Below are 27,391 nucleotides of genomic sequence, written 5' to 3' on the forward strand. Positions count from 1 at the left end.
CTTCCAACCTGCTTGGTGGATATCCTAGTTTGGCCCAGACCTAAGCTGGTTTCCTCTCAAATGGACGGACGTGTTTCCAGAGGAGACAGCTCTGGAGTGGGAGGATAAACTTTCCTTACCTTGGGGTTTACCTCTGGGTCACAAGAGGTCCCCCCATGCCACCAGATGTTGTACAGATTCAAATCAGAGACCGCATTCTGGCTGCAAAGGTCTGGCTGCACCACAAGTTAGGCAGCAAGGAGTCCTGCATTTTTTGGTTTCTTATCACTTACACAAGTCACGGGCTAGAACACTGTGCCCTTCTCCCTTGGTCAAAGGGGATACAGTGTGCCACGATCCCAAACCAAATTAAAGAGAAAGCAAGAATCTGCTGACCCAGAAAAGGGTTATTACACCCTTCCTAAGTGTGTTTAAACAAGTCACTCAGATGAACTAGGAAAAAAATTCCTCTGAAAAACAGGAGTCATGGTACTGACTTATCTTAAAAGGCCTTTTAAGAATGACTTGAGATTATAAAGCATTTTTCAAATACACAAAGTGCTTCATAACAACTCAGTAAGCTTTAAGGAATGCTTCTTTTAGTACATCACTTTTTTTGTTGTATAAAAGAAAATACCCCAATTCAAAGGGTGGTAGCCTATTTGATAGCACCACTGTTTAAGAGGAATGGAGTTACAGGAATGAGAAGTATATAATTCGTAAATAATCCCTCTCGACAGTGAGTTAAGCAGGACAGCCAGAAAGGGGGAAAAGCAGCCGGGAACACCACAATCCGTGCACATCAGAAATGCTTTTTTATTTTTATTTGAAAACAACTTAAATTTTTAGACAAATGATTTTAGTATATAAATTTGATTTTGTTTTTATACAGAATATAAAGATTTCCCTCATTGATCTTCCACGTGAAAGGTATTACAAGCCTGAAGGGAGAGACTTTCTGCACACAAGTGTGTATCTTACACATGGGGGACTGGAAACCAATGGTGTAGTCCTTCTACACATAAATTAGGTCAAGGGACATCACATATTAAAAAGGAGTAAGAGAAATATTCTAGTTAATCAGATTCAAGAAGCAAACAGGACACAAAAACTGTGCAGATAAGACCAAGTCAGTAACTTTAGTTAGGACACTGCGGGTTATGCTGGAGTAACAGGTCTGTGAGGCGATGGTGGGTACCACAATAAAACAGCAAGGAAGAGCTATTTATATAGAAAGGCTGGAATGAGGGATTTTCACTAAAGCAAATTAACTTCTTGTCAACTGCCAAAACAAAACAAAACAAAACCGAGCATATGAATGTTAGTATACTGAAGGCATGTTATACCAGTTTCTGTGCAGCATGCTAAAAGTTAGTTAGAACTTCTTCACTGGTGCATATCAATAATAGTCACGGAAAGGGTTTTTTTTATTTTTTGTTTTGTTTTTGCCCCTTCTCACCAAATTTCAGGCATGTCTTATTTTAGATGGAGTATAGCTTTTATCTATAATTTCATCCTGTAAAAACATGTGAAGACAACGTTCATTCTGTGCCAGAGGATGACCAGCGACCCTAGGAATTAAAAAATACAAACTTAGTCCAACAGTATTTTTCAAAAGTGGGGCTGGGGGTCAAACACATATATTCTAAGGTTAAAAAGCACGTACGATTTAGCAATAGTAAGTGTTATTCTGGACTGCTCACAAGGCTATGCTCTATCAACGAATGGTAGGTATTTCCTTTCCTTTGGCTCACTAGGTCATTTAGAAAACATTTAATCGCTAGCTTTGCACTGCTTCTAGAAAATGTACCCAATTAACTTCTTTATATATTAACGGGTATATTCACAAGAAACCTAAATGAATTTTAATGTTCAAAGTGAAACCTGTCATTAATTCTAAGAACCCATTTTAAAGAAGGAAAAGACACAGGATCAGAATTAGAAATATACTGAAGTTCAATAAAGGCTGAAAATACTAAGAAAGGGGCGTAAGTGTCCATTTTCTTCTTCTTTTTGTTTGCTTTAAAGGTTTCCATTGCAGACTGAACATAAGATGAAAATGGGTAACCAGACTTTAATTTCTGAATTTAAAAAACACCTCTGCTAGCACTGCCTTCTCCCAAAGGAAAACAGGTTCGTAAGACAACGAAGGTTAACGTGCTACAGCAGATAACTAAAAGTTATAGGCTTTGTACAACTTTCCCTCCTGTTTAACCACTCACAGATCTTCAGTCTTTATTACTAGATAAAAACTGAAGTGTTGAATAATACTAAGCTCACACAACCATTACTCTCCAGTATTTGACCTTATTTGGTTAAATTTAAGGCCAATGCACAATTATAGCGACCCCTTTTCCTGGCATAATTCTATCACTTTGGTTTCTAAAAATGGCTATGTTTCAAAAGGAGTAAACTTAAAAGCTAGAAATTTTGCTTTAAGAGTTTCTAAAGTAAAACAATCTCAGGTCTTCTTACATGTTGAAAAAATACATTTTGCCATGAAAATTTTAAATGTGTACCTTTACACAAGACATGCTGATAATAACCTCCATCTGCAATCAAACAAAATGATTGCAAGTGTACTGTAAGTTTTATTGTTCACGCTAGAACATACCTTAAATGAGAAAAAATCATAAGTAAAACTGTATTTTTTAAATGCTGCAATTTTAAATGTAATTTGCATAAATTAACCATGAAAAACAAATACAAAACTTAGGTCAACACAAAGATACTCATTTTAATCACTCAAGTGTGTTAATATTTATCACATGATCTTCAACTTGTTATATACTTCTACTTTATTTAAATGGTACAAAAAGTTAGTTAGGAAATGGCCAAAAAGAAAAGTAGTGTTACCGTTTAGCTTAATACCTAAATTACTAGTATTCACTTGAAGTCGTCTCGGAACACTATTCCCTCTTACACCTTGAGGTACAGAAAGTACTTACTTGTTTATAAACTGCTCCAGCCCTTGCTTCCTTTCTTCAATAAAATTGTCATCAAATATTCCATCATCTCCTCTAAAAGGAAGCTGACGCAAAAATGCTTTTCCAGGGAGCGGGGGGACTACAACCTGAAAAAATACAGGAAAGAAAGTTCTTGAAGATGCTGACTGGGCTGTGAAAATTAGACAGCACAACATGAAAACAAAGTATGTGTTCCCTAGGACAGCCATTCTTTTATATTTAAACTGTAAACCAGTTTAAATATAAAAGAAAATCAGTAAAAACACACTGAAAAAAGATTCAGTGTTTGGAGGCAAGATAACCAAAATGCAGAATAGCCCAGCAGACCAAGGCTCCTCAAGGGCATGGCCCATAACTTAATTACCATTTCTGCTGAACGTGTCGAGGCACAAGTGTACAAAGAGAACATTCGAGCAACCATAAAGGCTGCGGTGCCTCCAGACAATCCGGAGGCCACTTAGGGGAGACAACGCTTTCTCATGGTGGAGACTGCAGAGATCAAGATCAACTTTCAATCACACCAAGAAATGAAGTATTAACAAATTCTCTCCAGCATGGGCAGATAAGAATTCTGTGGTCTATTTCCTCCACCTCATACCATCTGCATATAGTCTTTCCTACTTGTGTTCGAGCAGCATTTAAAGAATAAAATAATCAACAATTCTGTCACCACTCTTCCATTTTCTAGGCTAAGAAACATGTCAACTTTCTCCCACATCCATTACCCTCTCTCTCCCCAAGGACCTGTCATTTCTTTCTTCCTACATAGGAATATCCCAATTTTCCCCTTCAAAGTCTGTCCTCTAGCGCCCACTTACACTGATCTCTCTTCTAGGAATTACCTGGAGCTCAAATATCTGTTTGAGTTAAATAGCACATAGCTATTTATTTCACAGGTTAGTTTGGTTTCTCAACCATGGCACTATTAACATTTTGAACCAGATAATTCTTTAGGGGCAGGGTGGGGAGGGCTTTCTTGTGCACTGTAGAATGTTTAGCAGCATCCCAGGCCTCTACCCACTAGACTGGGTAGCACCCAGGAGCACCCCCTTGTTGTGACAATAAAAACTGTCTCCAGACATTGTCAAATGTCTCCTGAGGGACAAAATTGCCCCTGGTGGAAAGCCACCAATTTATCCTATTAATGCCTTCAAATAAGGATCCTGTGTCAGGCTTCCTATGGTTATTTTAAGAAAGGCTGGGCACACAACAGAAGCTCAAATATCTGTTAAATGACTAACCACTTAGCTGGATCCATATCTTACACAAACAGAGAAAAGGTGTAAGCAAACAATTCAGACAAGAAGAAATATAAATAGTAAACACAAGTAATAAAATTGTATGTATTCTAAAAATTTTAAACTCTTGACGTAGTTTCTATCCTAAAACAATAATCCAGCAGGGTAAAAAAAGGAAAGATCAAAACAACTTCATACAGAATAACAAAGAACAAAATAAGAGCAAAAAAGAAACACAAAACCAAATGCCAGACATGAACTTCCTAAATCCTTCCTAGATCTACTCTTCTCCCCAGATGACCAATGATTAAGACATCTAAAGATTTATCTCCATAACTCTGCCTTAGCATTTTCGAAACTCTCTATTAGCATTTGTGAAGTTGAGTGTTAAAACCTGCAGGGACCTTACAACTGAGAAGCAGAGATCATGACCACTAACTGAGCTCCAGTAGAATGGCTATCTGATGGGCAGGGAAAAACATCTGTATGTATAAAGCTATTATTAAAAAAGAAGCTAGAACCAATGTACTAAACAAATAACTACCATTAATTCAGGGCATAATTTAGCATGAAACTTAAGATTACTATGTGTTATCTTCAGAGATATATTCTTCCTAACATAATATTCAAAACAGTCACTGAAATGGATGGTGAGGTTGTAGGTAACAGGTTGTAGCTAAGAAAAGTCATGAGTGGCTTGTTCCGCTAAAATTCCAAAGATCCTCTTCAACATCAAATTACTTTCGCTTAAGCAGTCTGAAAAGATCTAGTTAGAGTTCTTACCAATTTAACAGTCATTAATCCAAAGATGTTTGTGTACATGTGGGGTGAGAAGTAGACAGGAAGTTATTTGGGCCAGCATAATAAAGAAAAGCATACTAAACTAAAAGCTAAAAGATTTCACCATAATGACCAGTAAACACTAAATACCACCTACTTTCTAGCCTCATGTAACAGATTTTGGTTAAAAGTATTAATATATAAACAAAAATACTTGATTGTTCTTAGCAATACTGTAATAAAGTACAACTTTCACACAGGTTAAACCCTTCAGATATTTAACTGGTCTATTACTAAAAGTGGAGTATTGTGCTTCAAAGGACAGCATCATGTGAAAACAATCCATCAAATGGGAGATTTTTGCAAATCACGTATCTGATAAGGGACTTGTAAGAGTTTTTATATATTCTAGATACAACTCAATAATAAAAAGACAAGGGCGCCTGGGTGGCTCAGTCGTTAAGCGTCTGCCTTCGGCTCAGGCCATGATCCCAGGGACCTGGGATCGAGCCCCACATCGGGCTCCCTGCTCAGCAGGAAGCCTGCTTCTCCCTCTCCCATTCCCCCTGCTTGTGTTCCCTCTCTTGCTGTGCCTCTGTCAAATAAATAAATAAAATCTTTAAAAATAAATAAATAAATAAATAAAAATAAAAAGACAAAACACTCTATTAAAGGGGCAAACGATCTGAAAAAAGTATTTCCCCACAGAAGATTATAAATGACCAGTAAGTACGTACCTGGAAAGATTGATCAACATCACCAGCCCTTAGGGAAATGAAAATCAAAACCACAATGACACTGCACTTCACACATACTAGGACAGCTATAATAAAGACAGATAATTGTTGGGGCACCTGGGTGGCTCAGTTGGCAGGTCATGATCTCAGGGTTGTGGGACTGAGCCCCGAGTGGGGCTCTGCACTCAGCAGGGACTCTGCTTGAGATTCTCTCTCCCCCCACGCACCCCTCCCCCCCCTGCATGTGCACACGCTCGCTCTCTCAAATACATACATAAATCTTAAAAGAAAAAAAAAGACAGATAATAGTAAGTGTTGGTAAGGATATGGAGAAAAGTGGAACTCTCAGCCATTGGTGGGACTGTAAAAATGGTACAGCTACTTTGGAAAACAGTCTGGGAGTTCCTCAAAGTTTAACAGTTATAGAGAAACCAGTAAATCTACTCCCACATATATACTCAAAAGAAATAAAAGCGTATGTCAAAAAAAAAAAACCCAAACCTATACACAAATGTTCACAGCAGCATTATTTGCAATAGTAAAAAAGTAGAAACAACCCAAATGTCTAACAACTGATGAATGGATAAATAAAATGTATATCCATATAACAGAATATTATTTGGCAACAAAAAGAAATGAATTAGGAAAAAAAAAATTAATTAGGGATTAATGTTAAAAACACCCTCAGTGAAAGAAGCCAGACACAAAAGACTACATATTCTATGCTATTTAATGAAATGTCCAGAAAAGGCAAATCCATAGAGAAGTCAATTAGTGGTTGTATAGGGCTGGGTGAGGAGGGGTTGAGGGAGAAACTTGTAGTGACTACTAATGGGTATGGGATTTCTTTTATGGAATGATTAAGATGTTCTAAAACTGACTGTAGAGATTGTTGTACAACTTTGTGAATATACTAAGAACCAATGAATTTTACTCTAAATGGGTGAACTCTATGGCATGTGAATTATATATATGTCAATGAAGCCGTTATTTTTTCCATAAGTGATGTCTACATGTCCCAAATGTTTAGTGTGCACCACATGCCATGTTAAGCAAAGCCCAAAACCTATCAAGACACTTCTTCCCATAAATCAGAGAAAGACAAATACTGTATGATCTCACTTATGTGCGGGACCTAAAAAAATCTAACTCCTAGTAACAGAGAGTAGCAGATTAGTGGTTGCCAGGGGTTGGGCGATGGGAGAAATGGAGGATGCTGGTCAAAGGCCACAAACTTCCAGTTACAAAATGGTCTGGGGATCAAATGTAGAGCATGGTGACTACAGTTAACAATACTGTATTATACACTTAAAAGTTGCTAAGACAGTAGATCTTAAATGTTCTCACCACCACCAAAAACAAAAACAAACCTATGTGAGGTGATGGATATATTAACTAAGCTTATTGTGGCCATCATTTCACAATATATACATATAACAAATGCCATAAACTTGCACAGTGTTGTCAACTGTATCTCAGTAAAGCTGGGACTTCTTCCCTGCGATCATAAATAATTTCGTTACCCAAAACTTTCCTAACTAGTTTTGTACATTTACAACTTCAAACCACCTATAATTTATACACAGTGAGTTATAAATTTTTATTCCTAAATAGACAGCCAAATGTTTCAACCCCATTTACTGAATATAAATTATTCTCCCTACTGACTATGTTATCTGTATTACAAACTAAATTTCCAATAAACATGCAAGTAGGCTTCTAAGTTCTATTACATTCTGCTAAATCTATCTGCTTATCCCTAAAGCAATACCTGACTGTTTTAATTACTATAGCCTTAAGAGAAACTCTGATGCCTGCAGGTGCTCAGTACATGCTGAAAATATATACATATATTTTTAAAGATTTTATTTAGTTATCTGACAGACACAGCGAGAGCTGGAACACAAGCTGGGGGAGTGGGAGAGGGAGAAGCAGGCCTCCCGCGGAGCAGGGAGCCCGATGTGGGGCTCAATCCCAGGACCCTGGGACCACAACCCGAGCCGAAGGCAGACGCTTAACGACTGAGCCACCCAGGCGCCCCCTGAAAATAATTTTTTACTCTTCTTGGTGTTCTCTTTGATTGTAAAGCTCATACATAAATCTGCAAGTTTATAAAAAAACCCACTAAGATTTCTATCAGAATTAGGAGATAAATGCTTTACTTTGATCATGTCTACTGCTAAAATGTCACCTCTAAGAGTGAGGCCTTCCTTTGACGACTCTATGAAAGAGTACTCTCCTACCACTCCCTACTTCCCTTGGTTTTTGTTTTCTTTAGAGCATATCACCATACTATATATCTTACTATTTTTTCTGCTATCCCTTCACCACCACCTGGCTTCCCCAACTGAATGTAAGGACCATGAAAGTGGGGGACTTAATGTGTTCACAGCTCTATCTATAACTCATAGAACATACAGAATAGCTCTCAAATGTTTATAGAGTAAATGAATCTTCAAAGGTGAATATTCCAAACTAAGAATGTAGTATTTCTATTTATTAAGTTCTGCTTTTATCTTCCAGTGAAGTTTTAAAGTTTTCTTTACATCGGTCTTATATTTCTAGTTTTATTCATTTTTTATTTGACAGAGACAACGAGAGAGGGAACACAAGTGGGGGAAATGGGAGAGGGAGAAGCAGGCTTCCCGCTGAGCAAGGAGCCTGATGTGGGGCTTGATCCCAGGACTCTGGAATCATGACCTGAGCCGAAGGCAGATGCTTAATGACTGAGCCACCCAGGCACCCCTATACTTTTATTATATTCTTTTGAGCAAAACTCCTTTACATTTCAATGGAATGCTATGATTTGTGTAATATATTGCTCTTGTATACAGCCACAAGTATCTGGTTAAGGAAGTTTTCCTTCCATTTCAACTTATCAGACTTTAGAAATGAGCATAAGCTAACCTTAACTTACTTCAGGGCTCCTACATATCAACTTCTGATGTCCTTCTGAAACAGTGCTGAAATTAGGGACATTAGAATGAGACCTTGCCTTGCCTTGATTTTTTTTTTTTTGCAGCCAAAGCCACTAAATTTTAAGAGAAGACTCTTACACCAAGGTATACAACAGTGTTTTTAAACTGCATGTAGTAACCTATTAGAGCATGGCCATCATTTAAAAAAGCTAAGCTGAAGAATATCAGCACTATCACAGAGTAAGTACTGGTTTATGAAGCTTTTGTTATATGTACATGTGTGATGATGAAAAAATGTATTATGAGTCAGTAAAAGAAAAAAACTGCAAATACAATGATATATGAGATGTACTGAGGAAGAGAAACTTGGCAAGGTGTGGGGTTGGGGGGCAAGACTAAAGAGGAAGATGAGGGAAAGGAAGTAATAGCAAAAGACTTCTGAGAAGTAAGCGTTATCCAAGTATGAGTCAGCAAAGGCCTCAATTGAGCCATTAAAGTAGACAAGAGAAGAACGAGTTCTAAGGAAAAATTACAGACTTCATCCATCTCCCATAAAATAAGACAAAATTGAGCTACTAGAAAAAAAGAAATTATACTTGCTTTTACCCCCTTCATTCAAGATAAGTTTTCTGAAAGGTCCTTAAAACATTAAAATCCAGAGTGTTTAAGGGCGCCTGGGTGGTTCAGTCATTAAGCGTCTGCCTTTAGCTCAGGTCATGATCCCAGGGTCCTGGGATCGAGCCCTGCATTGGGCTCCCTGCTCAGTGGGAAGCCTTCTTCTCCCTTTCCCACTACCCTGCTTGTGTTCCCTCTCTCACTGTGTCTGTCAAACAAATAAATAAATCTTTTAAAAAATAAATTAATTAAATAAAATTCAGAGTGTTTGGCTTTAAAATCCCATTACAAATAATTCTTACCTTGCTCTCTCTTTCTAATTCACTCCGCAGCCATTCAAAGTCACTGTATCTTCTTCTAACAGTAGATTCCTTCAGCTTGAAAATAGGCAGATTTGTCTGAAATTTAAAAAAAAAAAAAAAATCACTCCTAAGTTGAAGCATGGGACAGGGACTTCAAAAACAGGGCTGGGGTGGGGAATCTGTTTGTCAAACTGATAATATGGCAAGTCTGGTTACCTTAAGATAAGAAAATCATAAAGTTATTATGATGATATTTTACCTCTAACAAAATAAAACTTGGCTAAACGTTAAACAAGTATATTATTTACACTGGAGTACAACTTTTAAAATGCATGTCTGCACATAGGCTTTAGGTAAGGTCATTCTGCCTGTGGTCAGTTACATAAATAAGGCCATTTTTTTCAATTTCAGTGAGCTGTAGAAATGTCAACTGAACAGGAGTGAGATAAAGCTAGCTCTGACTGCTATCCAGGTTAGATAGTACCTTACCATACAATGCTCACAGGGGAAAGAGACCTTAACTACTTTGACATGATATACAAAATACTTTATTATTATGACTAGATAAGACGTTTCACAATGAAAGAAATGAATAAAGGATTATGCTTAATATTCTTCTAAAAATGCCAGAAACTAGCAGGGAGAGTGTGTAATGTCTGCACTGTTACTACTAGCAGGAAATCAGCAGTCATACACATTAGATCAGGTTCAGAGATCCACAGTTTTATAGGCTGAGGGCAACTTTAAGAATTGAAAACGTAATGCCCAGTACTTTGGGGTTATGTTGGAATGGAGACTGTTCTTTATAAGACTGCAAGGACCACTTATGTCAACTTCTAAAAGTAACAAGAAAGATTTTTATTATCTTTTACTGATCCCTATAAAAAGAGAAAATACACCACCAAACCTATTTTAAAATGGTTTATGATTAAGGACTATTAGCAGAATTTAAGGGCGTCTGGGTGGCTCAGATGGTTAAGCGTCTGCCTTCGGCTCAGGTCATGATCCCAGGGTCCTGGGATCGAGTCCCACATCGGGCTCCAGGCTCAGCGGGGAGCCTGCTTCTCCCTCTGACCCACTCCCCTCTCATGCTGTTTCTCTCTCGCTCGCTCTCTAAAAAATAAATAAAATCTTTAAAAAAAAAAAAGAATAGAATTTAAAGTGCACATATCACAAAGTTTTTATGGCAATTAATGCCATACATACCATACTGAAAATGCTATTTAATACTATATACTCTTAGATTATATTTTGTTTTTAATTTGGTCTTTGCACTTGTAGAACAGCAAACTGTTTTACAGCTGAAAAGAAAAAAGGTAAGCGTCACCAGAAGAGACATCATCTACCACGTAAACCTTACTCTTAAGAAAATACCAATCATTTGTTAAACTTAATGCCACTGATAAGTTATTGTCATTCAGCGAAAGAAAAGCTTTTTATTCACGGCCTTAAACCCATTTTGTAGTAGGTCTCAATTTTTTCCAAAGTGTATTAACTTCTCCGTGTTGTATACCTTATAGCTTGGAATCTACAGATGCTATTGGGCATAACACTGAATAGGTTTCAAGCATGAAACCAAATCTCGCAAGAGGTTTAAAAGCACTTGAATTTTCTTTCCCAGGTAACCACAACATTTGTTCATTGTATTAATGACTAAGAGCAAAACTGCACATAACAAGACTCTTATTATACTAAAAGTCAAGCTTATATTTAGAGATGCTGGCTTGCTGTACAGAAGGGTATTCTCATTCCCCACAGGGAATAAAATTAGGTCCCCTGGGGAGCAGGATGATAATTCCCAGAAAGAAAGCACTGGATTATTTCTCTCTAATTTCACCCATTGGCTTTTTAACCAAGTTCACCCTTCCGCATTAAAATATTAAGTCTTTCTAAGTGTCTAAAGATAGAAAGGCTTTTATAGAATTGAGTGTTTTCTGCAGGTGAGATTTTACATTTTGAATTCCCTCCTCTCAAATTACTTTACAAAAGGGATTAGCTGCTCTCTTTATTCAATATGTTAAGATCAAGCTTGTGAAAAGAGTTCCCTAAGAATTTTCATACTTCTGGGTACGGAAGTCCATAAAGTTAATCTCTGAAACAACATATCAAGCTTACAGGTACAATGTTGAGGGAAGAGTGCCAATTCAGCTCATTTTACCTTCCATTTTCCCTTTTGAACTTTTGACACAATCATGATTATATCTGATTCACTTTAATAAGAGGGGAGTGGGAAGGAGAAAAAGTCCATGACTGGCTAATAATGATAGATCATATATAAAAAAGGGTCACAGTTAAAGAAAATTCTTATATTTAGTTTGCTCTCTGGATAGGATTTTTCTTTACATGATGACTGCTTTAAAGTTTTGATAAAGTCACATCATGCAATTCTTAATATTATTTGCCCATTACATTTGGAGTGGCAAGTTTGCCAGTTAACTTCCTCCTGATCAACACCAACATCTTTCAACTCAACTTGATCAAAATAAAAATGAAAAAATGTGGAGGTGTTTTCTTTAAGCTCTGTTGATTATAAACTCTTGATCGGTCACTTTCAACTTATTTAACCCTCATAAAATGTTCCATTTTGGTTTTCTAAATAGAGAAGAGTAAGGATGATTACCTTTTTACTACAGTTTTAGGAGGATTCAACTATGTTTACAATTTGGGAACATTTATAAAAGGGCTAGTACTACTAGGTAAGTTGGGGAATATAATGCCTGAGATGGAGCCCTAACCCTTTTGAAATTTACAATATATTAGGGAGGTTAAAGGATAAGTATACAAAAAATTTAAATTTACGTGGTTAAAACTACCATATACCATAAACCAAAAAAAAGTTGAAAGACCAAGAACAAATTATAGACAAAATATTTGCAACATAAAACAAAGGGATAATTTTATTAAAATGTTTACTTAGAGACCAATTAAGGATAAAAATGAATAACCTGACAAAACAGGCAGACCACAGAAAGACTAACGGCCAGTAATGTTCAACTTCACTCACACAAGAAATGCTAGTTAAAACAGTAAGATCCCATTTTCACTCAGACAGGCAGGTATTACATTTTAATACCTAGTGATGATGAGGAGAGAGAGAGACAGACACTTGAAAAATCTGCTGATGGTAGTAAAAACTGGTCCAACCCGTAAGGAGGCCATTTTGGTGACATCTATCACTCTTTTACATGTGTGTATCTTAAAAAGAAGATGAAAACAGGGAGGCAAACCATAAGAGACTCTTAACTGTAGGAAACAAACTGAGGGTTGCTTGAGGGAGGTGGGTGGGGGATGGGATAACTGGGTGATGGGCATTAAGGAGGGCACTTGATGGAATGAGCACTGGGTGGTTTCTTTGTTTTAAATGACTTTTTTATTTTATTATTTTTTTGAAGATTTATTTATTTATTTATTTGTCAGACAGAGACACAGTGAGAGGGAACACAAGCAGGGGGAGTGGGAGAGGGAGGAGCAGGATTCCTGCTGAGCAAGGAGCCTGGTGCGGGGCTCGATCCCAGGACCCCAGGATTATGACCCAAGCCAAAAGCAGACGCCCAGTGACCAAGCCACCCAGGCGCCCCGAGCACTGGGTGTTATATGCAACTGATGAATCATTAAATTCTACCTCTGAAACTAAAAATAGTAATAATAACAATAAATAAAGGCATTTACCTTTTAAGCCAACAATTCCACTAGGAATTAATCCTACACATATTTCCACATATACAAAAATGTATCAGTATGTAGTTTACTTAAGCATTGTTCACGTAATAATAAAACAAACAAAATCTACTAAACTGTTACAAACATAAAATGAAATATACAGCTTTTATAAACTAAAATTCAGCCATAGGCTGATCAGAAAGCCTGCCTGAGATGTGTTAAATAGAAGTTTCAGAGCATGCGACCTTTTTTTTTTGAGCATGTGACTCTTGATCTCAGGGTAATGAATTCAAGTCCCATGTTGGGGGTAGAGATTGCATAAAAAAATAAAATCTTAAAAAAAAAGTTTCAGAACAGTATATACAGTATGATACCATTTGTGTAATAAAAGCACAAAGGAATTGATACTGGATTTGGCCAGTATTCTTTTAACACATGGAGTAAGCCATACCGTAGGAAGATAGTTGAGAATAGTGTGAACTACATGCTGAGTATTCTAAAGCACAGATCATGGGAAAACTGAAAAGGTTAAACTGTGCCCTGAGTATCTGGTTAAGGTATGTATCTGTTAGCACCAGGAGTTAATAAACATCTCTGAACAGGAAAAAAACTTTGGAACAGAAAAACAGCACAGAGAAATTACCACAAAAGTTGAAACCACAGAACTGGACAGATTAGCTATATGTTTGTGCATGAGGGCCATTAAGTACAGTTGGTTCTGTTCTCATCACAAGAAAGAAAAATTTTTTGTAACTATGTATGGTGGGAGATGTTAACTAGACTTACTGTGATCATTTCACAAAGTATGCAAATATGGGATCATTATGTTGTACACCTGAAACTAATGTAACATGTCAATTATATCTTTTTTTTTTTTTTAAGTTTTATTTAGTTAAATAAACTCTACACCCACCATGGGCCCAAACTCACAAACTGGAGATCAAGAGTCACTAACTCTTCCGACTGAGCCAGCCAGGTGTCCCATGTCAATTATATCTTAAAAAAAAAAAAAAGAACAGTTGGTTCTAGCCATTTCTAAGGTTTATCCGCTTGAAGAATATGCACAAGAGCCAGACTACTGAGGCAAATTAAAGCAAAAATTCCTTATAGGTTTTACTTTGGATTTCATTTAAACTGCTTTATAGACTTATCCAGAGAGAAATAAAGTGGTGAATTCTGAAAGTAAATGTAAATCAGACTTAAATATGGTTAACTTATTTAAGATGACCAAAACTTTGAAACTTTTAAAAGGCAACATTTAGTATTCTCTCATCCTGACATTCGTATTTTCCCCTTAATTTTAGAAGTTGTTCTAAATTGCTCAGAATGAGCATAAACTAGAAGCCACTATTTTCTGCCTAACTACTGTTATTTTACCTAATAGGTAAAAGTGTCAAACTCAGCCATTTGTATAAAATGACAATTTTTTATTTGGAGGAACAGCGATCAGAGACAGGCAAGATCAGAGACAAGTAAAACTAAAGTCCATCAGGCAAGAACCATAAACTAAGCCATAATCTTTACCTATCTGTATAGGTACCTATTATCAGTAAATGCTGAAGGTGAGTTTGAGTAACCTTGGTCTTTTCAATTGCATTCATGTAACTGTGAAAGTTGTACAACCTATGTTTCATTATAAATCTGAAGCAAAGACACAGGCTCCTACAAACACATCAACTATTCTCATAAGATCTACGTAAGAAATCCAGTATTAAGAGTAATTTAAAATTATGTCAGGGCTATGGCCCAAACTAACATTTAAAAAGCAAAGAATTATAATTATCTGCCTCTCAAAAAGATAAGAAGGTTGCCAAGAATTCATAAAGTTTGTAAAAACCATTTTATCCACTGGGGAACCAGGGTAGCTCAGTCGGTTAAGCATCTGCCTTCAGCTCAGGTCATTATCCCAGGGTCCTGGGATCAAGCCCCGAGTTGGGCTCCCTGCTCCACGGGAAGTCTGCTTCTCCTTCTCCCTCTGCCCCTGCTCCTGTTCATGCTCTCTCTCTCTCTCAAATAAATAAATAAAATCTAAAAAAAAAAAAAAAAAAAAACCTGATTTTATTCACCATTCCAAAATATGCCTTTTTAATTATTACAACCCAAATACTAGTTAATATGTCACCACTACTTATTAACATTTTTGGGGGGATGCCTGGGTGGCTCAGATGGTTAAGCATCTGACTCTCGGTTTTGGCTCAGATCGTGACCTCAGGGTCACGAGATCAAGCCCCTAGTGGGGCTCGGTGCTCAGTGCAGAGTCTTCTTAAAACTCTCCCTCTGCCCCTTCCCCCTACTCTCTCTAAAATAAACAAACAGATCAAATAAATCAAATCAATAAATACATGGCACAATGTTAAAAAGTCAGAGAAAAAGAAACCAAAATCTCTACTCTATATCCTACCCCCACTACTAAAATTAAAGATATCAGTGGTTCTTAAATCAAGTGATGCTTCAGAATTACCTAGGTACTTTGAAACAATTTCTTAAGTAGAAGTATAACATAAGCATAGAAAAGTGAACAAATAACATCGAGGGTATAGCTTGGTAAGTTTTCAGATGGTAGCCACATCTGGGTAGTCTTTAAAAACAAACAAAAAAACCAGTCTTGAGGCCTGCCTCAGAGCAACTAAATCAGTTTTTAGGGGAATGAACCCTTTAAAGATTTTACTTATTTTTTTTTAAGATTTTATTTATTTGACAGAAAGAGAGAGAGAGGGAGAGAGCGCGAGCTTGCGTGACCACAAGCAGGGGGAGTGGCAGGTAGAGGGAGAGGGAGAAGCAGACTCCCCACTGAGCAGGGAGCCCAATGCAGGGCTCATTTCCAGGACCCTGGGATCATGACCTGAGCCAAAGGCAAATGCTTAATTGACTGAGCCACCCAGGCACCCCAAGATTTTACTTATTTTAGAGAAAAAGAGAGAGGGCAAGCTCAAGGAGAGGTAGAAGGGAGGGAGAGGGACAAGCAGACTCCGCATTCAGTGCAGATGCAGGATGCAGGGCTCAGTTCCACAACCACAAGATCATGACTTGAGCTGGAATCAAGAATCCAATGCTCAAATGACTGAGCTACCCAGCACGCCGGGAACGAACCTTTTAAAAAAATTCCCCAGGTGATTAACACAAAGTTTGGAAAATATTACTGTAACATGTCTGATTGGTTCAAATGATCATCCAACAAGCAGCTAAACCAGTGCTTAGATGGAAATTTATAGCTGTAAACGTCTGCATTAAAAAAGATGAATATCTCAAATGAATAAACTTCCACCTTAGGAAACTAGAAGAACTAAACACAAAACAAGCAGAAGAAAGGAAATAATACAGATCAGAGTGGAAATAAATGAAAAAGAGAATAGAAAAATAGAGAAAATGCAAATGAAAAGCATTCAATGTGGGGCGCCTGGGTGGCTCAGCCGATTTGGCATCTGCCTTGGGCTCAGGTCATGATCCCAGAGTCCCAAGATGGAGCCCCACGTCAGGCTCCCTGCTTGGCAGGGAGTCGGCTTCTCCCTCTGCCCCTCACCCTGCTCGTGCTCTCTCAAATAAATAAAACCTTAAAAAAAAAAAAAAAGCATTCAATGCTTCAGATAAAGAAATGAGATTTTAGTCAAATTTAAGATTTTTAATATCTTGTTTTACAAAACTTTACAGTAGTCATACTATTCCTTCTGCAGTCAAAGAAAATTAAAGTCAGTAACCCTACTCTTTCTCAACCACAACAGTGGTTAAGAGCTCAGTCTCTGTCTAGGTTCAAATTCCGGCACTGTCACATAGCTGTATGACTTGGGCTAGTTAATCTATTTTTCAATTTGCTCATCTATAAACTGGGGATAATAGTGTGAAAGTGTATCAAAATAGATGGTTTAGAAGTTGAACGAGCCCAGACAATTTCTCTTCTACTGCTTGGGAAATCATTCAAGGGATAAATATTTTGAAATAAATTAGATGTGTGGTTCTGGAAGGCCATGTTCTTATAATCATAAGAATGATGTTGTAGGGGCGCCTGGGTGGCTCAGTCGTTAAGCGTCTGCCTTCAGCTCAGGTCATGATCCCAGGGTCCTGGGATCGAGCCCCGCATCGGCTCCCTGCTCCGTGGGAGGCCTGCTTCTCCCTCTCCCACTCCCCCTGCTTGTGTTCCCTCTCTCGCTGTGCCTCTGTCAAACAAATAAAATCTTTAAAAAAAAAAAACAAGAATGATGTAATGATAAAATGAGGTAATATATATAAACATGCTAGAATCATACACCCAACAACTGCACAGTAAGTCTAAGTTGTTTTCTTACATTACCGCTTTTGTATCTTTTAACACTCAGCAAAAAGTTCTCATAATACTCTCCTTTACCTTTAACCAATTGTTGTTATTGTTACATTTGCTTTCTCAATCTTCTACACGCAGTTATTTTTGCTGAACCATTTGAGAGCTAACTGCAGACATCATAACCCTTTACCATCAAGCACTTTGGTGTGCATTTCCTAAGAACATTCTTTTATATAACCACAGAACAAGGACCAAATACAGGACATTAACATTGATATACAGTCCATATTCAAATCTTACAGTTGTCCCTTTAAAACTTTTTAAAAATCGGAATCCAATTAAGAATCAAGCTCTGCCTTGTTGTATCTTTAATCTCTTTCAATTTAGAAGTCTTCCTGATGCTTTGCCATTCAAGACACTGACAATTTTATTTTTTAAGATTTTATTTATTTATTTGACAGAGAGAGAGAGAGACAGTGAGAGAGAGAACACAAGCAGGGGGAGTGGGAGAGGGAGAAGCAGGCTTCCCGCCGAGCAGGGAGCCCGATGCGGGGCTCGATCCCAGGACCCTGGGATCATGACCTGAGCCGAAGGCAGACGTTTAACGACTGAGCCACCCAGGCGCCCCGACACTGACAATTTTAAACACTGAAGGGCAGATATTTGAGATACATTATACGTTTGAGTTTGTCTGTTTCCTCCTGACCAGTTTCATGTCCTGCATTTCTGTCAGGAATGTTCCTAATGGAAGGAACGTTGAAGCCTTCTCAGTACATCACATCAGAAAGACATGATGTCAGTTTGTCCTATTATTGGATCACCTGATTAAGGTTAAGTCAGCCAGATTTATCCAACTGTAAAGTTACCTTTTTTTCCTCTTTACAGTAAGTTTTTTTTCCTTATTCTTGCACTTGCTGTCTAATAAAATTTAGTGCCATTTGGAATTTATCCACTTAAATTTAAAGCTTATAGAATCGTCAGAGCACAGAATGAATCCTGCTTCTTGGAGAAATTCACATTTTTAGGTAAAGTTATTTGCCTCACTTCAACCATGCGGAGACTAGCTTACTGCACTACCAAATAATAGTGTCAACATACAGATATGTTAAGTATATTTTGTTCACAATTTGATTTACTAAACAGATTCAGAAGAGGATTTACAGTCTATTTGGCTAAAATGAAGCCCTGGATATTTGTACTTGCCTTAGGAAAAATTCAGGGCAATTCTCAAGCTTCTGTGTATCTTGCCTTTTCATTTGCAAGAAGAAAATATATTTTGCAGAGCACATGAAAAGGTAATGGACTAATTACACAAGATACCTGGGACATTCAACAATTCCCAAAGAATAAGACTAAAAACTTGAAGGAAACTATTCAGTATTATCTGTTATATAATAATATACCAGAAACAAAACTCCAAAGGGATGAAAGGTTATGAGACGTCTGTACACCTGTACTCTAAAACTGCTATTTAGTGGTGAGCATGGCATAACCTATAGACACTCTGAATCATGATGTACACCTGAAACTAATATAACACTGTGTCAACTATACACGGATACAAAATTTTTTTAAACCCTACCATTTATATAAAAGAGAAACCAGCCATTTCCCAAAAGGTATTACTAATGACAAAGAGTAAAATCATCAGGAACCCAAACAGGTATTATATACTATAGAGCAGATTTTTAAAATCATGGTACAGACCTCTAAAAAAAAGTGCTCCCTTCACATTTAAGCAGAGGAAACTGTCACACTGGTCTCCAAAAAGCTGGGTCTTACACACTTACACAGGCCGACCTATTAAAAGTCAGAAGCTCACAGATACCCTTTATGTAACCTGATTATCACTGATAGCCAAATAGAAAACCAAGCCTCAAAATGTGATCACCTGAATATAGCTTAACAATAGATATTAGAAAAATGTTTACTAGGTGTTTCTAGTATTTCTTCAGATAGTGTCATGTATACATTTGAAAAAAGAGACTGGCAACAACATCAAAAGTATACTCAACAGACCTTACTCTATTTAACCAATCCTAAGAGATGTAAATGGATGCCTCACTCAGGTTCTCATTAAAGGGCTGCATTTCTCCAAATATCTACATCTAGAGATAAAGGATAAGCTGAGAAGTGCTTAAGCTATTATCTGGCCCGTCAGTACTTTTGATACTTGTTTTACCCAATCTGGAACAGCATGAATAACTGGAGATATGGTTTATAACCTAGATGAACTCTAAATATGGCTGGGGAGAAGTCATTTAAGTGAAGAATAAGCTTTTAGTCCAGAGAACCTTTGAAATGTAGATTGTCAGTAAGCCAAGGTATTTAGTTTAGTTTCTTTCTTTAAAAAAAAATAATAAAATAAGGACATGGCCTTCCAGTGATACAATTTCCCATTATTTTAAAAGAAGTATTCTTTTTTTTTTTAAATTGAAGTATAGTTGACATACAATATGATATTAGTTTCAGGTGTACAACATGAAAGAAGTATCCTTTACAGCATAATATCCAAAACAGTAGAGAAGAAATAATCTAGACTGCTTTAATGCATAAATCAAGTAATTCCATATACTCTTCCTTTTTTTTTTAAAGATTTATTTATTTGACAGAGAGAGAGAGACAGTGAGAGAGGGAACACAAGCAGGGGGAGTGGGAGAGGGAGAAGCAGGCTTCCCGCTGAGCAGGGAGCCCGATGCAGGGCTCGATCCCAGGACCCTGGGATCATGACCTGAGCCGAAGGCAGACGCTTAACGACTGAGCCACCCAGGTGCCCCTACTCTTCCTACTTTGACCATATTCTTCATCTGCGAATTGGCAACAAGACTCACAAGGTTTTCACCTTTAAACCTTTAAGGAAACTGCAGTAACAATTCCACTGTAAAGAAAAATTTGTTCCTAATAGTTCATGAATATTTATACAATCCCATATAGGCTTCTGAAAGAAAACTGCTTATTAATAGTCTACGACCTTTTTTGAACTATTTGAAAAGTGCAGAACTATCTTCTGTATCTTCCCTACTTGCCTCATGGTGAGAATTGTCTCAAGAGTTGTAAACAGCCACCCATTACCACACATCCGAAGTGCCACCACCTACAGAATCTCATTCAAATTAGCCTGAGGTGGAACTCTAACATCAGTGTTTTTGGGTAATTCTAAGGTGCAGCCAGGGTTGAGAATCAGTGCCCTAGAACCACTGTCCTAGACCTACTAACTGTGAAACAGGGTACGGGAACTAAGGAATCTGTATGATCACCAAGTCATTTTAGTTTAGCCAAAATAATCATAGGCAATAATATTTTACCTCCTCAAGTATAGTGATTTGGAACTAACCATTATGAGGATAACTGGAAATGGGATGCAAAGTCATTGTAGGTAAAACTATAATGTGGAAACCAGCGGAGGAATATTAGTTAAGAAACTCTATTCAGTAAGTGTATTCTAAACTTCTATATATGCACATATGGACTACAGGGATCTAAAAAGGATCTCCTCCTCAAGAGATACGTATAGCATGAACTCGGGAGGGTGGGGAGGGATTAAAGAAATAGAGCAGAATTAAAATAGATCTAAGGGGTGCCTGGTTGGCTCATTCGGTGGAGCATGCAACTCTTGATCTTGGGGTTGTGAGCTCAAGCCTCATGTTGGGTGCAGATTACTTAAAAATTAAAAATTCTTTAAAAAAAAACCATATACATATGAGGAATGTATTAAGTTTGCATGGCAGGCTCATAAAAAGTATCTTTATAATTGAAAAAATTAGAACAGTAATACACATTCCTTTGTAGATATTTTGATATATATCCTTTCAGATTTTTATATATACTTCTATTTTTATTAAATATGTTATAAGCTTCTCATTTATATCATTAACATGATTATATACAGACATTATCTACATAATAGGTGGTATACTACAATGATTAAGCACACAGCTCTGGAACCAGACAATCTGGTTTTAATCCTGCATTAACCAGCTACTTCACCCTTGGCAAAATGCTATGGATGAGAGTTAGATGAAACCTTGATACAGTTCCAGGAAATTTATATACTTTCCTTAAGACAAACCGCTAGAGGTGAAATTACTGAGCCAAAGGCTATGAATGTTAAGGCTTCAAAACGGCCCCCAGGGAGGCTATTTCACTACAGACTGAGGAGGCACATAACTGTAGTAGGCTATTAACTTTGGTTACCTGCAATAAATCATGCTTTCTGTATCCTTTCTCTCATCGACTTGGCCATGTAACCGCCTCTGATGAATGGCATATTAGTTAAGTATTTGTGAACTGAGGCTTGTCCTCTTGGAACATCTGTTCACAGAAAGACTTTCTCTCTTGGAACCCAGACACTATTCTGTTAGAAGTCTAGCTATCCACATGAAAGAAGACTCAGGACTTGATCAACAGCTCCAGCTGAACTCCCAGTTGGTGCCAGCACCAACTTGCCAGCCAGCCATATGACTGAATCATCTTGGAAATAAATCCTCCAGCCCGTCAAGGTGCTCCAGCAGATATCAAGGAAAACAGAGATAAGCTGTTCCTTCTAAGACCTGACCAAACTGCAGAATTGTGATAAAGTGAATGTCAGTTGTTTTAAGCCACCAACTTTTGGGGCTGTCTATTACACGGTAACAGGTAACTGAATCAGTAACCTGACTTTGGTAGAATTATGCTAAACAAGCAGCATACTGAGAGGACAGTATTTCACATATAAAAACGTGGTACCTAATAAGTATATAGACTTCTTTTTTTTTTAACCCTTTGCTGTTAACTTTTTTGCTTATTAGCTCTTGACTATGTTCTGAGCAGCTGAGGTTCCCAGAAAATCTTTAAAAAGTTCATTGGTTATAGATTATTCAATTACGGAAGTGTTCTTCCATAATTTAAGCAGGTGATAAGATGAACTGAATTTTTTTTCTTTTTTTTAAAGATTTTATTTATTTATTTGAGAGAGAATGAGAGAGAGAGAGAGCATGAGAGGGGGGAAGGTCAGAGGGAGAAGACGACTCCCCGCCGAGTAGGGAGCCCAATGTGGTACTCGATCCTGGGACTCCAGGATCATGACCCGAGCCAAAGGCAGTTGTTTAACCAACTGAGCCACCCAGGCACCCAAACTGAAATTCTTCTACTCTAAACAATAGCAAGGTCCTAAAATAAGTTGTAATTTAAGATTAAATTGCTTTCTCTGCATTAACTTGATAAACCTCTAAGAACAGAGTATGAAATAATTTACCACCTACATTATAAAAGAATTACACTGAGGTGTTTGTTCAAAGAATGAAATATTACCTGGAACATGAAAACAGGTATTTAATGAGTCTTAATTCTTGAAGACACGAGTGATGCTTATGTTAATAAACCCTTTCTCTTCTGAGAGTGATTAGCTATAATAAGACCAACTAGACAATGATATTAAATACTATATACACGCATGCTTTAAATTTAGAGACTGACAGCAGTATCATTACAATACTTTATTCCTTCCATAAAGCCCCACAAAGAGTGATTATTGTTCTTATAACCCAAAAGTACTCAAATCACTAACACAAAATCCTTTTATTAGAAACCGTTAACTCTCTTAAGAACCCTCATAATACATCATTGGAAAAAGCACAGGTCACAAGAGTTTTGTAACTTGTCATCAAAGATTTCAATACAGGACGCCTGGGTGGCTCAGTCAGTTAAGTGTCTACCTTCGGCTCAGGTCATGATCCCGGAGTTCCAGGATCAGGTCCCACATCGCTCATTCTCTCTTTCTCTCTTTCAAATAAATAAAATCTTAAAAAAAAAAAAAAAGATTTCAATACATTAATAATTAAGTCAGTATAAGCCAAAAAATTTCTTGCCAGCATACTCTCTTTAACTGTTAGGTATTATCAGTGTTTGTGGTGGGGCTGGGTTCTGTCCCTCAAAATTTAAGTTCATTTCTGAGTACTTAATCTAGCCTCTTTTCTCCTCATACTTTCCATCTCTTGCTCTCTCCTCTGAGTTGTAAAGTTTGTAAGAAAAGGAAATCATTCCAGATCCTTCACCTCTAGCCCCCAAACTATTTGGAAGTGTGGTAAATATTTTAAGTCATGACACTTATAAATATTAATTATGGAGTCTCATAAGCCACTGATGTTACTTATAATGTGAAGAACCATACAGAATAAAAGTATTGAGAATCTACCACAAACGCTGACTAAATACATGGACATGGCCCCTGATTAGCAGACTTTATATAGACAAGGATAGATAAGGGTAAGGAGAAAGAAATTATAGATACTACAATACCATGGGGCAAGTTTCTGTAAGACTACACAATCTTGGGAGTACATTATTATGATAAAGACATATATGTACAACCGTTTAGGCTTAGAGGCTTTAAGACTAAAAATTTTTCTGAGGCACCTGGGTGGCTCAGTAGGTTGAGCATTCGACTCTTGGGTTCTGCTCAGGTCCTAATCTCAGGGTGCTGGGATCAAGCCCTGCATCAGGCTCTATGCTAAGCGGGGAGTCTGCTTCTCTCTCTCTCCCTCTGTCCTTCCTCAGCTCTCGCTGTCTCTATAAAATAAATAAATCTTTTAAAAAATGTTACTTTCCGGGCGCCTGGGTGGCTCAGTTGGTTAAGCGGCTGCCTTCGGCTCAGGTCATGATCCTGGAGTCCTGGGATCGAGTCCCACGTCAGGCTCCCTGCTCAGCAGGGAGTCTGCTTCTCCCTCTGACCCTCCTCCCTCTCATGCTCTCTGTCTCTCATTCTCTCTCTCAAATAAATAAATAAAATCTTTAAAAAAAAAAGTTACTTCCCTTCTCTAAATCTCAGTTACATCATCTTTAAAATGACGATACTGCCATTTACATCAATAATTAAAGAGAAACTATTACTACTTCACACATATTATCACTTCCTGGGTATTGAGTGTAGAGCAAATACCATGCCACATTTATCTTTTTTTCAAATTTTTAGTTAAATTCTAGTTAGGTAACATACAGTGCAATATTGGTTTCAGGAGTAGAATTCAGTGATTCATCATATACATACAACACCCAGTGCTCATCATAACAAGTGCCCTCCTTAATACCCATCAACATTTAACCCATCTCCCACCCACCTCCCTCCAACAACCCTCAGTTTGTTCTCTATTTTTAAGAGTCTCTTATGGGGGGCACCTGGGTGGCTCAGTCGTTGGGCGTCTGCCTTTGGCTCAGGTCATGATCCCAGGGTCCTGGGATCGAGCCCCACATCGGGCTCCCTGATCAGTGGGAGGCCTGCTTCTCCCTCTCTCACTCCCCCTGCTTGTGTTCCTTCTCTCACTGTCTGTCAAATAAATAAATAAAATCTTTTAAAAAAGAGTCTCTTATGGTTTGTTTCCCTCTCTCTTTTTTTTGTCCCCTTTCCATATGTTCATCTGCTTTGTTTCTTAAATTCCAGAAATGAGTGAAATCACATGGTATTTGTCTTCTTCTATCTGACTTATTTTGCTTAGCATAATACATTCTAGCTCCATCCACATAACTGCAAATGGCAAGATTTCATTCTTTTTGATGGCTAAGTAATATTCCAGTGTGTATGTGTGTTCGCGTGTGCGCACATGCACACCACTTCTTTATCCAGTCATCAGTCGATGGATATTTGGGCTCTCTCCATAGTTTGGCTATTGCTGATAATGCTGTTATAAACATCGGGATACATGCACCCTTTCAAATCAGTATTTTTGTATCCTTTGGGTAAATACCTAGTAGTGCGTTTACTAGATCATAGAGTAGTTTCTATTTTTAACTTTTTGAGGAACCTCCATATTGTTCTCCAGAGTGGCTGCACAAGCTTGCATTCCCACCAACAGTGCAAGAGGGTTCCCCTTTCTCTGCATCTTTGCCAGTACCTATTGTTTCCTGTGTTGTTAATTTTAGCCATTCTGACAGGTGTTAGGTGGCATCTCAATGTGGTTTTGATTTGTATTTCCCTGATGATGAGTGATGTTCAGCATCTTTTCATGTGTCTGTTAGCCATCTGGATGTCTTCTTTGGAAAAGTGTCTATTCATGTCTTCTGCCCATTTCTTAACTGGATTATTTGTGTTTTTTGGGTGTTGAGTTTGGTTAGTTCTTTATATATTTTGGATACTAACCCTTATCAGACATGTCATTTGCAAGTGTCTTCTCCCATTCCACAGGCTAGCTTTTAGTTTTGTTGATTGCTTCCTTCACTGTGCAGAAGCTTTTATCTTCATCAAGTCCCAACAGTTCATTTTTGCTTTTGTTTCCCTTGCCTCAGGAGACATATCTAGAAACAACTACTATGTGCAAGAAGCTAAGTAATATTTGATCAAGAGGCCTTAAAAAACATTTAAACATTGCATAAAAAGTGCTTCTGAGCACACATAAATTAACATTAAAAGCACAGTAATATTAGTAAGATCTCTTCAAAATATAAAACCTCAAAAAAAGGTAGAATGCAAAACGGTAAGTTTTGGGGGGAGTGAGAGAAGGAGAAGCAGGCCTCCTGCTGAGCAGTGGTTGCTGCTGGAATGGTGAAGAGCTAAGCAAAACCTCTCCCACCTCTCCCCCCGCAAATCAATGATAAAACTAGACAAACATGTCAAAAACAACCATATCAGGATTCTGAAAATTGGCTGAAGACATATAACAAATCGAAAAGCATTTATTTAAGAAAAAATCGTGAACCTCAGGTAAGAGCACAAGTCTGTGGTGTTTTAATCCATCAATGATAGTTTTACCAGTGTGGGGCAAAACCAGCACCATCACTGCTAGAGGGGGATAACTGATTAAGAGAAGATTGCAGAAAAATTCCATATGCAGGGGGTACTGTTGAGAAGAACAGTGATCTTGGTGGCAAACAATGGGGAAGGCCAATACTGCATCAGCCAATGGTTCCAAGATTGACTAGGGCAAGAAACAAATGAATATACTTGACGGAAATTTAGCAGAGATGTCCTGAGAATGGCACAACCATGACGGACCTTAATACGTTATCCTGGTGGTCTGAAAGGCTCTGTGCTTGCACAAAGCGGCATGCAGGCTTAGGAAAGACTGGCAAGGACCCTACTTATCTCTGGCTGTGGGGTCTTTCACAGATACAGAAGAATCATGGACATGAGAAGACTTGGCACAAAGTAGAAGTTGGAACTTATAAATTGCCTATGCTTTGAATTCATTCCCCAACCTACATACAAATTCATTGTCTAAGGGCAGAAGCCTTATGGCTCAAGGTGCTTACGCAGAACCTCTGACCAAGTCACTGGCTAACCACTAAGCTATGCTGTCCAAGGCTGACCCCTAGGAAACCAGGCTTAAAAAACAAACAAGAATTGGGGGAAAAAAATCAGAGATACTGGCAACAGCACACTACAGACTTTGTGCAGGCAGGTCCTTAAAAAAATATATAGAAATAGACCCCCTCCCGTGTGGGAGAGGTGGGAGATGATATAATTCATGAGTCTCTAAAATGTATTATCTAGGGGCGCCTGGGGTGGCTCAGTTGTTTAGTGTCTGCCTTCGGCTCAGGTCATGATCCAAGGGTCCTGGGATCGAGCCCTGCTTCAGGCTCCGTGCTCCGCGGGAGGCCTGCTTCTCCCTCGCCCACTCCCCCTGCTTGTGTTTCCTCTCTCGTTATGTCTCTCTCTGTCAAATAAATAAAATCTTTAAAAAATAATAATAAAATAAAATAAAATAAAATATATTATCTAAGGGGCACCTGGGTGGCTCAGTTGGTTAAGTGTCTGACTTCTGCTTGGGTCATGATCTCAGGGTTCCGGGATTGAGCCCTGACTTGGGCTCTGTGCTCAGAGGGGAGTCTGCTTCTCCCTCTCCCTCTGCCCCTCCCCCTGTTCGTGCTTGCTCACGCTCTCAAATAAATAAAATATTTAAAAAATAAATAAAAATATATTGTCTAAAATGTTCAAACAAAATAAAAGGTTCAGCTTAAAAAAAAAGTATTAT

The 27,391-nt window shown here is 37.9% G+C and overlaps 1 protein-coding gene across 2 annotated transcripts in view; it reads right to left on the bottom strand.

Annotated features, from left to right (window-relative positions):
- Positions 1-788: 788 nt before the first annotated feature.
- SNX3 (sorting nexin 3) overlaps positions 789-27,391 on the bottom strand; it is a 44,232-nt gene continuing 17,629 nt past the window's right edge. Inside the window, exons 2-5 of one of the 2 annotated variants that reach the window (XM_045865272.3) lie at positions 9,536-9,631; positions 2,928-3,052; positions 2,499-2,531; positions 789-1,550 (exon numbers count right to left, since the gene is read on the bottom strand). In XM_045865272.3, coding sequence (XP_045721228.1) covers positions 2,501-2,531; positions 2,928-3,052; positions 9,536-9,631 — 252 coding nt within the window. In that variant the 3' untranslated portion in view covers positions 789-1,550; positions 2,499-2,500. The remainder of the gene's footprint in view (positions 1,551-2,498; positions 2,532-2,927; positions 3,053-9,535; positions 9,632-27,391) is intronic. The other variant, XM_045865271.3, reaches the window with a different exon arrangement.

This window comes from Mirounga angustirostris, unplaced genomic scaffold (assembly GCF_029215605.1).
Source record: "Mirounga angustirostris isolate CCGP_5_RB_7025 unplaced genomic scaffold, mMirAng1.0.hap1 SCAF_8, whole genome shotgun sequence".
Taxonomy (NCBI): Eukaryota; Metazoa; Chordata; class Mammalia; order Carnivora; family Phocidae; genus Mirounga; species Mirounga angustirostris.